The 13,472-nt window shown below is 40.3% G+C and overlaps 1 protein-coding gene across 3 annotated transcripts in view; it reads left to right on the top strand.

The window, feature by feature from the left end:
- The window catches only part of usp6nl (USP6 N-terminal like), a 93,369-nt gene that overhangs the window by 40,221 nt on the left and 39,676 nt on the right, over positions 1-13,472 (top strand). Inside the window, exon 1 of one of the 3 annotated variants that reach the window (XM_063501066.1) lies at positions 12,178-12,304. The exons of the other annotated variants lie outside the window; for them this stretch is intronic. Coding sequence (XP_063357136.1) covers positions 12,256-12,304 — 49 coding nt within the window. The 5' untranslated portion in view covers positions 12,178-12,255. Of the gene's footprint in view, positions 1-12,177; positions 12,305-13,472 lie in introns of those variants that run through there. 3 annotated transcript variants of the gene reach the window in all.

Genomic DNA, 13,472 nt, shown 5'->3' on the forward strand with positions numbered 1-13,472 from the left:
GTCTCACAGCTTCATTTCTCTGGTGTGCACTGAATAATGAAGCATGGTGCTCTGAGTAATGGAACACTATCTGACCACTGACCCGGTCCTGTCTCCTGGTTGGATGCCACCCTGTGAGATCTGTGATCGCCACTATTGCAAACAGGAGGCGTTTTTTTGTTGTCGTAGCCACAGGTTTGCCCGAGCTCTTTGCCCCTGCAGGAGGAGGAAAGGCACAGCTTGTCGCTTCAGTGCTGCTCGAATAAAAAATAAGCTTCTGTTTGTTACTGTGGGGAAATTTGCATAAATTTAATGAGAAGTTGATGGGCAGTTTAATCGGCACTTGTTGCAGGTTTCTTCGAAATGTAATCTTTTTTTAGAAATACTTTTATTTAATTTAGTCATATTTCTTGGTCTTTTTTGCACCTGCTAAATTCTGTGTTCATGTACTTGATTTCAGCTTTCACCTGACTCTTTCTGATTTGCCCCATGTTGTTATTCCACTTGTGCAAATGTAGAAACCTTTATGTGCTTGAAGCCACTGTTATCCACTGGATGTACCTGCTCTAGCAGCCAGGATATATTTGATTTAAAAGGCTTGAATTCAGGTAGGAAATGCTTTGTCTCCTGCCAGCTGGCATTCATAACAGCTTCAATTTATCAACTGGCCCCACTAGGACACTTGTGTAGGGCCAATTCAAGCACACAAGGAAGCGCTGCAGCATGGGTTGCACTGGGGGGGCCAATATTTTAGGACTTGGGTCCCAAATCATTGGTCGGAAAAGATCGATGGAGACAGATGTTACATTCTCCAGCACACAGGTGCTTTATTTTTGGTCACTGGACAAGGTCATTTACTAGTTTAACTCCTGGTTGTTACGTTTCTTCCATTTTCTTTTCGTTAATGCAGACAATGCACTGGGAAGTTGGCAGGTTAAAGAGACGATAATATCCAATCAGATGGTATTAGTTAATTTATGAATGGGTAGTCTATAATATTATTATCTGAAGGTCTCATTGTCTGGAAATACACATAACTGTCTGTACTTTTGTGCTGTTATTCCTTCATCACTGTGAAGGGACAGCTTTTCCACAACATATATGTGAAGTCCAGCTCATTAAGGGACCTTTGAGCTGTTTTTAATGACTGAAATACTTCTGTGGACACTCTTTTTCTTTTTTTGAGAGGTACGTGTCCAGCATGGGAGCAATAGGGATTTCTCAAAGAATGAATTGCTGTAACAGAGGTGGCATAAACGGGGTTACAGACTTCTCACATCGTTTTGTGTTATTGTTTGTAGTGAATCTACCTAAATATCATTATCACATCTGAGAGTATCTTCTGGTTCAGAATGAGCCTTTGGGGGGTGACTATGCTCAGCAATAAGCCTGATACAGAAACAGCGATGACTTCCAGACCATGTTATAAACGAGAGCTTCTGTTCTGCTTGAGGAAAAGAGAAGCAGTTGGGAAAAAAAATTGAATAAAAAATCCATCGCCTTTCTCTACTTTCTCTAATTGAGCTGCATTTGTCAAATTCAAAATCCAGTCCAACATCGACAACCATGAAGATAACTTTTTTTGTCTTCTTCTTTTAAAGAATGATAATATTTTTTAATGACTGCGCATTAACGATCCACACTTTCCATTTGGCTGTCATTTTTATCTCGGTCTATCGGCCCTGCAGACGAATTCACCTTGGCTCCTCTCGCAGCCTGAATCAGTGCAGGCAGATTTAGCACGACGGCCTCCAGCAGATACAGGACACACAAATTCATACACTCGCTGCAGCTCTGTGCAGACTGGGAGGAGTGGTGAGTGGGGATAAGGTGCGAGGTACCAGCAGATGTTGTTGAGCTCCTCGGCTGGATAGCGCGATGGCATGTGTGTGAGATAACAGAATATCTGATCATTTGCCCAGCTCCCTGTCAGCTTTGCAGGATCAAAACCACATGTACTTGTGAGGAAGCATCAGATTGTGTGTGTGTGTCTGCCACATTTCTGAGCATGCTCAGTGGTTCCTGCCACATCAAAAAACAATACATGTCATGTTCATTTTAATAAAGTAATGTCTTAGTTTTAGGAGAAAGAGCACTCGTAAACCCGCAGTTTTGAACACTTTTCCTTTGAGACAACTTAAAGTGAGCTGTTAGGGCTGCAAGCACCTTGTTTAGTGGTTAATCAGCAGCTAATTTCTTTACCAGTTTTTCATTTGCTTCATAGCACAAGACCAAGTATAACAGCACATCCACACATATTCCACAAATCATTTAAATAGCTACTCTTTTCACCTGTAGAATAAGTTAACTAGATGCCTCTAGAAGAAGGGAAGAAACATCAGGATGAATGAGATGGAGCGCAGGGGTCAGAGGTCGGGAGGTGATCTGATGGCAGTGTAAGTTTGCAAAATGTAACTTGAAGGAGGCCGACTGTAGCTGAGTCTACGATCTGGTGACTCGAAGATGTCACAGGCTAGTAAATAAGCCAGGAGTTGCAGTAGATGATTAGATTATTAGAAGGCCTGACCCCAGCATACCTGAAGCCTCTCCTGAGATTGGAAATCAACACTGAGAGAAAAGTAGAGCCCAGACTGAAGCAGCTGACCTGAGAAGGTGTAAGGCAGTGGGAGGGGAGGGCCTCCTGTGGCTCAGATTGAGTGGGTTCAGGTTAATTTATTGGTTGATTGATCTTGTTGGTGGGTCAATGTTTTAACTACTTGTTTGCTTTATATACAAAATGAACAGAATATCTCCGTCTTATAATCAAAGCCACCGTGAAAGTGCCTGAAACATTTATTCTTTCTAATGGCCAGCAGGGAGTGACTTCTCTAAAAAATCAAGTTACAAAACAATTATAGAAATCTATGGGCAATTGGTCCTGCTTCTCTCTTCATCTCTGACCTCAGTAAACACTTTTCAAATGAGATTATGGTCTTAATCACTAGTGTATAAGCCTGACTTCCCTTCTCTAAATAATGGTCCCCATTGCATATATTAGGTTATGCTCTAAACTGAAGGTTGTTGGTTCCATTATTTAGAAGAGCCACTCCCAAAAGTCTGGGCCGCAGCCCTCTGTACTATATTTCATCCTGAACTCATCAATAGTAGGAAATATAATGGAGCAGGTGCCAGAAGAAAAGTTGCCGAAAAACCTGAACTTGACAAGGGTCTTAAGTCATAGGACAGAAAATTCTTGGAAAACTTTGTTAAACTTTTCTTGGAAGGAAATCCGTTTATATTGATTTAAGTCTGCAACAGCCTGCGGGAGGTCCAAGGCCTCAACCTGGGCTCTCGTTTAAAGCTGTTTGTTCAGTCCACACTAGAGTAGAATTACTTGGGGATCTCATTATCATGTAGGAATTTACCCATGAGTTTGTGTTATGTGCAGTTCATTCATACAGGACAAACAAGGTCTGTGTGTCAGTCCCATTTGGGGGATTATCTCTGGATACAAATGAAATGCACAGAGACTCGGACATCAGTCAGAGCACTTTCAGCCCAGCTTCTGTGTATCTCAACATGCAAGAAATTCAAGAGGTCCAACCACAAGCCAGTGAGAGTCACTCATTGTCAGCTAAAACAGCAGACGGCATGTTTCCACATCATAAATAAATCCACATTTTTGAAATTTTGCTTTGTCTTCACTTGGTTAGTTTCAGACACTTGAATTTCTTTCTTTGAGTTAGGAAAATCATCATGGCTCTTAGTTAAAATGAAAACTTTCAAAATGTTGAGCACTTGTTAGAAAGCTCTGTTTTCTCAATTTGCGGGGTACAAACAGCGTTGTATAAAGAAGTGACGTAATAGTACAGTCACCATCGGCATGTGACCAATGCACCAGCTATTCAATGGCTCAAAATGTAACTGTAGGTCCATCTCAGTCTGGTCCCTGAATTCCTAAAAATAAAAACAACTACCCTCAAAAATCAAGCAGGTGCAACCACGCTTTCTTAAATAAATAAATGATACTTTACTTAAACTTTGCGTATATTCGCTGTCTGTCCATTGGGCTGCAGCTGCTCTTCATTGGAGCTCAGTCTTGGGGATTTTCCTTTGGTGAACATCCAAAATCTCTTTGGTGTACACCGGATCTTTTTTTTCTATGTGCAGAAAAAACACCTCACACTCTGCACAATTACAAGGTCACTGACCCTTATTGTTCAGTGGATATTAGTTTATTTTTCAGTTTGATTCTGCTGAAAGCTACTAACTGTATTTATTGTGATCTTGATCGGTGGGGGGGGGGTTGCCAAATGCGTCCAGAGAGGCGGAACTGTCCGGCTCTCACTAAAACCTTGGAGAAATGTGTTAGCTTTCCACTGTGCATGAATTATCCCCTCCACTTATTCCACAAAAGTGCCCTGTGCACACAGAGCTTCCCTCTGCAGCAGCGTTTATCTACTGCTGTTATTGAGAGGGGGGGGGGGGGATTTACAGCAAATCTAAAGCAAGACTGCAGCCTGCTCCTGGTCAACACCATCAGTAGCTCACTGCATTATTCAGCAACCTTCATACTCTTCCTCTCTCTCTCTCTCTGTTAGTCGAGGAAAAAAAAAGAAAACCTGGTTCACTCACATATTCAAATTCTGCACCAGGAGCATCAAACAAGGACACTTCTTGGTGTTTTGCATACCAGGAACACACCATCTGTAGGCATTTTGTGGGTGTTTGCATGGCTACATGTGTGTGTTTTATATTTATTCTGGACTGGAGCTTTAAGAAAACTACTACACGCTGTTAAGCTAAGGAGGGACTGGCAGATAGTCCAGACCCAGCGGGTGTTGGGCTAAAGCTGACCGCTGACAACCACATTGCAGCAGAAGGGCTAATTGCCTGCCTGTCCTCAAAAGGGCAGATCTGCGGCACACTTCATAGCGCCGCTGTCGACTCTGTTGGCAGAACAGTGCAGAGTTTAGCCTCAGACAGTGGAGTCATTTAAACGTTGAGGCTTGTTGTATTTTTCACGGCTTGTGTCAGATTCAGTCGGCCGTATTGATCGCTGCTTTTGGTGCTTCACACCTTCTCTTATTAAATTATGTATCAAGTGGTGCAACAGGCCTTCAGATATTACTGAGGCTGGGCTATTACGAGGGAGGTGTTTGACTGAGTATACATTATATAGTGCTGCATAACTATACCAAATTATAACAGGAGCTTTTTGCAAAAACCAATGTAGCTTGCAGATGAGAATAGTGAAGCTGGTGCTTGATAATTGCCAGAAACTTCTGTAGCTACATAAAGAAGTTTGGTTGACGTATGTAGGAAAATGGCACATGGCTTCATTGCTCTGACTTCAGCTTCCTTCAGTTTATGGGCTGAATGAGAAGACCAAACAAACGATCCACTCTCAAATGTCACATCGGGAAGAATTCATGATATTCAGTGCATTTGAACTCACTCATTCACTCATTTGAACTGAATGCACAAGCAGGTAGCAACATCTGGGACTGAATACTGGAGCCAGTGTGGAAGTACTATAAACTGCAGTTCCTCTAACGGCCAGTAGAGGCTGGCTCCAAAAGTGATTCAACCCTCATAGTCTCCCGTGTTAAAATGTCCAACTCTTCATGAAGACTCTTCAATGGCTGATTTTGTATAATTTAATTTAATAATCCATGTGGTTACTGAAGTTTAGGACATGGCCTTTCATGACCTGAGACAGGGCGCTGTATTTATAGCTAGACGTCCCCTTGGCTATTTTATCACACTAAACTGAAACTTTTAGAGCATCATAATGGAATTGCAAACAATATGACTTTTGTTGGGACTCAGCCCCTCCCAATAAGGTTGTGTTTCGGTTTCAGTGAGTGAAAATTTAGTATCTCATCAGATTGTTACTCTTGGAAGGTATCTATGTGTCTGCACTGCACTGCAGTGTTAATAACGAGTCTCCGGCCTGTAAGCGTCCAGTGTTCCTCTGTTTCTCAGCAAGATCTGCCCTCTCCCTCATTTGTCACGTCCAGTTTCACTTCATACCCAACTTGAACTTGATTGCTGTCCTCTTCAGGGTAGTCGTAGCTCCAGCTGTATTTGGATCACTCACTGAAAGACCTGTTTGAATTTCTTACCTGTGCACATTAAAGTTCAGGGAGAAATTACTAAACTTGTGCAGACCAACCTTAATCCTGAGTTGCATCACTGTGGATAAGAGCTACAACTCGTGCTTCAATTTAAAGACCATTCAGAATATTCCCAAGTTGATGAATCATGTATTTGTTAGCCCACATTAGCCCATTGCTTCCAAATTCCCAAGGCATCTGGGGAAGAACATTTGGACCAAACGACCTGGACTGTGCTGGAAGCCTTTTTTGTCTCCAAAAATTTACTTACCACCTACTCTGCTCACCAGATTTGGCTCCATGCAACGCAGTGGAGGTCGTCAAGCATTCGTCCTAAATGCTCACATGCACGCAGTCACATTCAGATTGAGGGTAAGACATCAGGAGCTCTGGTAGTGGTGTATTGCTGCACAAGCATCCAACCCTAAAGGGAATGGCTGTATAGTTTCGATATTTATTTTATTTTATTTTATTTTTTTAATAGGTGCAGTCTCTAAACTTTTTGATGGTACCTCTTATACCCATTTTATAACTAAATCTTGGATCCGTTAATCCTGTCTGGGTTTCTGCATCATTTCTGTCAACAGGTCCGACCTCTTGCTCCTAATGTTCCCACCCGACTTGTCCTGTCTTGTTAATTGTAAACCGGCGACGGTCACGGTGCTGGATCCGTTTCCGTTCACGCTAACAGACTCGGCTGTGTTTGATCAAACCTCTTTTTCTGGAATTTAACAATCTGGCTTCATCAGGTTTCAATACTGCTTACAGTCATGCTTCTCTACACAGAAATGCATAAACGGTTGCTCTTTTGCTCTAAAGTATGCTTAAAAAAATAAATACATAAAATGTGGTCAGCTTTCATTTCCTCTGTCCTCCTTGGGATCAGGAAGCCACACTGCTTTGAAGCCCAGAGCTGTGCTTATAATTGAAGGCAGTGTGAATACTCCAAACCACAGAAGCATCTTTTCTATCGTTTGTCATCTCCACATGCTGACTGTTAGAGGATGACAGATAATTAAGTCGGCTTGGTGGGATATATCCTGTAAATCAGCTGCAGTCTCCTGTTTATGCACGATTTAAATCCGCTGGGGTTCAGTTTGTCCAGCTGAATGGGTAATAATACTCCAGCGTAACGCAGCACCGAAGTCAATCCAACCTTAATAGTTGTGCAAAGGCAGTAAAAAGAATTGAGTATGTGTGTATTTGTGTGTAGTCTCTTTGCATGCCAGAGAAATAAGGAAATGCTCTGTAACGAGTGAGGAAGTTGTGCTGGTAGCCTTTGAGGAACAGTGATTTGAGTCACTTTCCCTGAACTACTGTTGGAGCTTCATTCATCTTCCCGCTCATCTGAGTGCATTTATTTTGCTCCTATCATGTGAGAAATGCAGCTTTAAAGTATTTTGCATTAAAAAAATAAGTGATCGGAAATGAGTGCATGTTTTAAAAAAAGAGGAGGGAAAACAGCCGTCTGATTGTTACTCTCCTGAGGTAGTTTGACAGGCCTGTATTTAGCTCTCGCTGCCTCTGATCTGCACCGCATTTAGTCTCTTTGAACAAAAACGATGGCGTACGGTTCTTTTACAGGCTCCTGTTGGCTAATAGACGCCTGATTCACCTTGTGGTAACTTGCAAGTCTGCAAATCTGCCACTGCTGCATGCAAATTTAAAAAAAGAAGCCTTTGAGCTCGGTATTCATAAACTAAGATGGTTAACATGTTTTTACATTAGCATTTAGTTCTTCTGGGTCAGTGGGATTATTGCTTTACCAATGGGCTTTGAGACGGGTTAAATGATATATATTGATGTAATTGTATGTAGATTATTAAGTTTTAAATATCATAATTTTTTTTAAAAAAGGAAAGAAATCATGAATAAAATGAGTAAATAATCGACCCTCAGGCTGCCCTGCAGGAGGCTGCTTGTTCTGCTTGTAGGTTACTGCAGCTGTTCTCAAATAAAGTCAACACCTGGCACTTCACTGCATTCAGACTTACTTTGTATTTGTGGTACAAATGAGTCTGCCCTCATGTAAAAGCACCTGTTAGCTCTGCATAGCTCGTTGTCTTATCGTATCGGTGGCCGATCACAGTGAAAGTCCAGCAAATGAAGCCAAACTGAAAAACTGCTCTCCTTTCTAGATCCTAAATCTATCTTTTCTGTTCTTGAGTGCAGCACAGAGCCCCAGTCTGCTTAGCCAGCATTACCCAGCATGCCTTTAGTGCAATGTTATAAACCTGCGGTTATCAGTAGCTGTGGCTCAGGAGGAAGAGCAGGTTGTCATCCAGTCTGCTTGCCAAAATATCCTTAGGCAAGATCCTGAACCGCAAGCTGCTCCTGATGCGTTCTCTGGAGTGTGAATGTGTGTGAGTGTTAGATGGAAAGCCCTAGAAGAAAGAGTTTCTATAAATGTGTGTGAGAATGAGGCTTGTAGTCCAAGTAGAGTACGGTGTGCTATATAAGAACCAGTCTGTTTAGCACACATTGTCTGCTTCACAGGTTATTGTGTGGTGTGAGGTCTGACCTGTTATAAATTATTGTCTTTTATCGTATAATAAGAATCAGCAGTTAGAAGGATGCACAGTCTCTCAATCCACTCCACTCCACAGTGACATGAATTTTTAAACCAGAAAAAAATACTGCAAAGTAGTTGCTACGTTCTCCAGGGGATTTGTAGGCAAGCAACAAAAGGAAAGAGTTCTTCTATTGTATCGTTGAAGAGTCTACTCACCAGTGATACTCTTATTGCTTTTCAAGAATATGGGTTCAATAAAACTCTATTGTAGGGCTGTTCGATATAATGATATATATCGGATGACGATATAAAAACGTCTATCGTTTCATTTTACGCTATCGTTTGTTTCGTGGTGTCGCAAAATAAACTGTTTACGGCAATATTTTTTCACCGTTTTGGTGGCTATATTAATTTCTTAAAGTTCTCTCTTTCTCTTATATTTAATATAACCACACTATAGACAGACAAGCACTTGTTTTTATGAGTTGTCGTTAGCAACAACGACGGTAAAACCACGGCGTGTCCGCTTGTTTATTTTCCACATGAACCTTTCACAATAAAGCTCAAGATCCTGTTGAGACTTTTCAAAATAAACTGAATCACGTGAAAGATGCAGAGTATTTACGGATGAGAAGCAAAAAAGAGCCGTCAGGTGCTAAAAAATAAACCTTAGACTCAAACGTTAGAACAGGCTTTTCCCCACAGCACGCTGTGTAATAAATACTCACAAAGGAAACGGCGGCTGTTACAACTTATGTCTAAAAATGTATCGTTTCATGCATCAGTTAAAACACTCGACTCCAGGTACACGACGCCCAGCTGGAAACACTTAATGCAAGTCGAGCTGCCCGAGATTCAGAGAATTTACAGAAAATGTTGCATTTTTGTGATTTATATCGTTATCGGACGATAGATGTCTTAATATCGGGATATGAGATTTTGGTCATATTGCACAGCCCTACTCTATTGTAAGTTTTTTTTTTTCTTCAAATACTGTAAATGAAATCTAAATGTAAAGATTTTGCAAGTTTTATTTTCCTTTGCAGATAAAACTGTATATTTGACTGCATGTTGTTCAGATATTTTTATTGAAAGTGTGTGTTGTGTGAGCCTGGTGACTAGATCAGTCCTCAAGATAGTTCCAGTACAACTGCGCTGCAAACACACACAGTTAGGATGAAACTACATGACTGAACTTGGGATTATTTTTCAGAGTAGTGACACGTCATGAGTCATCGTGAGCATTCTCTCGTATGTTTTGTGTTTTACTTTCCGCTTGATGGTAGTTTTGGCTGACAGCACCAGGCTCACCCACCAAACTGCCTGATCTCACATACAGAACTGAAGACAGGAAACAGATAGGGGTTAAAGGTCACGTGTTCCATCCCTTTTTTAACAAGGTGATGTGAGCCTCACGTTTCTTAGTTTTTTGAGTTTCAGCTCAGTGATGTTTACAACAGGCCTGGTTTTAAACTGAAATCTGTGCTTTTTAAATCCAGGTGACTGGGTGCCCACACCCTTTCCCCACAGCTGTGTCAGAAATCCTTTTACATGTAAATATAATCAGAATCACAGCACAGCTATGACAATTTTGCCAACCGGTGTCACTGTTACAATATCAGTGTTTTAACAGTGTTTCAGTCACTGCTTCTTACTCATTCTGTTGTTTGTGTGGTTCAAATGCTCGTTTGTAGCATTTGAGATTACGGATGATATTTTGTTTATGAAACTACATGCATACCTCTTATATTAGTCACTATTCAATTGGCTAACACTGCCATTGTTTTGTGGTTTGTTCCACTTTATAGGAAGGTAGAGGTAGGGCTAGCTGTAGCTTTCTTTCTTTCATGGTGACTGTCAAGTCGGATTATAACCACCAAGAAACAACCAATGACAGAAAGAATCCCTTGATAAAAAGATGGTTTCCAGGTAGACTGAGCAAGACATTGTCCACAGAACTGCAGTATTTAGCCATTATTTTAATTCTTTCTGATATTTAAAATCTAAAATTATACATGTAGATACAATAATTGATCTGTGTCTGATTGGCTCAGTGTGTTTCCTGTTTAAATGGCAGCTGTAGTCACGACCCTGATGACTGCTAAATGATGTCGTAAAGTCGATTTAAATGTAATTCTGATTTATTTACTTTGGGTTTGTTTCCAGTTCTGTATCTGAGGACACAAGCTTTGTTTCAAAGATTTCAGTGATGATATACTTCAGTGTAAATAAGACTGAGATTTTAGTTTCATGGTGTAAATCTGTATATTTGTCTGTTTAAAATTCAAAAGCAGAGTAACCCTTCAAAGAGAGATGAGCTTCCAGACAACACAGAGGAGCTGAAAGCTGTACAGCCCCACCCACTCGTTTCTATCAGTGACCCCAGAGCTGCAGAAGTGATAACAGCCCTTCAGTCCCATCATTCAGCCTCTCCCATCACAAACACACACTTCCTGTAACGATGCCACACACAGATAGAGCTGAGATGACACGACTTCTCTTTCTTTCTTTTAGTTTGTTGATCATTTTTTCTTTTTTCTTGATCGTTTTCATGTTTTTATCTTTCTTTTTCCTTTTTCTTTCATTCACATTTTTGATCTTTGTCGTTATTTCAGTTTTTCTTTCACTCTCTCGGTCTTTCCTTCTCTTTCCTTCTTCTTGATTTGTCTGTCTTTCTTTTGATCTTTTACTTTGATCTTTTACTTCTCTCCTTTCTTCCCGATCTTTCTTTCACACTTTGTCTTTCTATTTCACTTTCTTCATGTTTCTTTTACTTTTTTCTTGAACTTTCTTTCTCTTTGTTCTTTTCTTCACATTTGTGATCTTTGTCTTTACTTCGGTTTTTCGTTCATTGTCTTTCTTTCTTTTAAGCATTCTTTCTTCTTTCATTCCTTTCTGATCTTTCCTTTTTTCCTTTTTCTGACTTTCTTCACATTCTTGATCTTTCAGGCTTTCCCTTTCTTGAGCGTTCTTCTTCTCTTGCTTTTTTTTTTTTGCTTGCGTTGGCTGTCGCTCGTTTCCCCAGCACCGCCCTGCCTCTCGTCTTTGATACGCCACATCATAAGACCCGTCATGGTACATCACGTCCATTTCATAATGAAGTTTTAATGGAAACTGTTTATCATCAAACTGCCATTGTCTGTCTCTCTCAGTTTTGCCCAGCTTGCACACCCCATGCTCTCTGTCTCCCAGAAGCAGCACAGCAAAACTTTTACACATATTTTTGCTTCATTAATAAAACATTGCTTTGCCATGAGCGCTAAGATGTTGAGTTTTACAAGTACATTTTGTAATCCTACGTGGAATTGAAAGGATTCCTCTGATTCACATTTTATTTTTGTGATATTTGGAAAATCTGTGAAAGTTTCGTCGGCTGTCTGGAAACAGCGATTCCCTCTGTCCTTTCTCTCTCCCTCTCTATGATGTGTTGAATAGAGCTTGTTGTTGTTGTGTTGTTGTGTTTGGGTGGAGAATGTTGTGAGTGGGAACGGCTCACTCCTGAAGTCAGATTTCTCTGTCCGAGTCTGTCTGTCTGTGAAACAAACGGCGGCATTGTGACAGCAGCAGCAGCAGCGGCTCTGATCTCACTTCTCTTTGCTGCTCGCTCATATTTCCTCTCTTTCTGGAGCACTGGGTAGTGACAGTGATGGGCTGAGGTAGTGCACGTTATCTCTTGGTGTTTTGGACTTGGCTGAACCGTGACCGATGCGGACTAAAGCTCGCTCGGACGATCCACAGGATGTCTTGAAAAGAGGTAAAAGAAGTCAATTTTGGAGTTCCACTCAGTTTCTCTGTGTTGTTGGCATGCACATAGATGGTATGTGAGGGACATTCTAGCTGGGTGCCTTATGATTAGTATTTTTGGTCTAAATGGATCATTTAAATTAATATTGGCTCACAATGTCCTGCTCACGTGGTTTTAATTCAGAGCGTCTTGTGATTTTTACACCAGTGATTGCAATGACTGCCAGATAATCAGCTCCTTTCCAAATGCAAAATCCAGTGAAAGTTTAAATATTGGTAATAGATTCCGACAATATATCTGTATGTACGTTTTTCTTTTTTTTTTTAGGACTTCCAAAGTTAATCAGAAACTTGACACTCTCACTGTACTGTATGTAGGCCACTACACTACGGAGGACCAAAGCTGCTAAAATTTTATATGTGTGTGTGTGTATATATGTATGTGTGTGTGTGTGTATATATATATATCTATATATATATATATATATAGAGAGAGAGATATATATATACATATATATATATATATATATACATATATACATATATAGAGAGATATATGTATATATATAAAAATGGGTCGGTCAATAGTTACTGTTTTTGTTGTTGGCCTTTATTTAGCTATTAACCCAGTGGCATACTGCATGGTTTTTATTTTGATTTCATGATTTGTACTTAAATACAAATCACTTACTGTATCTGTAATTTCTTTCACGTATATATATTTTATATGATGAAACTGGACTAAACTTGAGTGTGATCTCATGGCAATTATTGACTGGATATTATTGGATTGGATTTTATGTTGAGTTTGACTTTTTGCGCGAGTTTTTATTAGGTGGGACCATCTGGACAAAATCACCTGTAGAACTGTCAACTTTCTGACAATTTAAATGCCAAAACCTTTCATGATTTAAACTTTTTGCCATCCATACAGGCTCTGTGTTTAGTGAACTCATGCTAATATTACAGTTCATAACAAAGACCAACTTTACACCATGCAACTTTTCAAATGATTTCAGTGTCACAGACAAATGTCAGATGTTTGCCCATCATCTTGATCAGATGGTCTTGTAAAAAGTCAGTCAGAGGTTTCTTATATCAGTCTTTTTCACATTTGGATTTGATGTCAGTCCTGACTAATTACTAGCATAGCTAGCATGGAGGAAGGTAGCAGCAAA

This window comes from Pelmatolapia mariae, linkage group LG17, assembly GCF_036321145.2.
Source record: "Pelmatolapia mariae isolate MD_Pm_ZW linkage group LG17, Pm_UMD_F_2, whole genome shotgun sequence".
In the NCBI taxonomy this organism is placed as follows: Eukaryota; Metazoa; Chordata; class Actinopteri; order Cichliformes; family Cichlidae; genus Pelmatolapia; species Pelmatolapia mariae.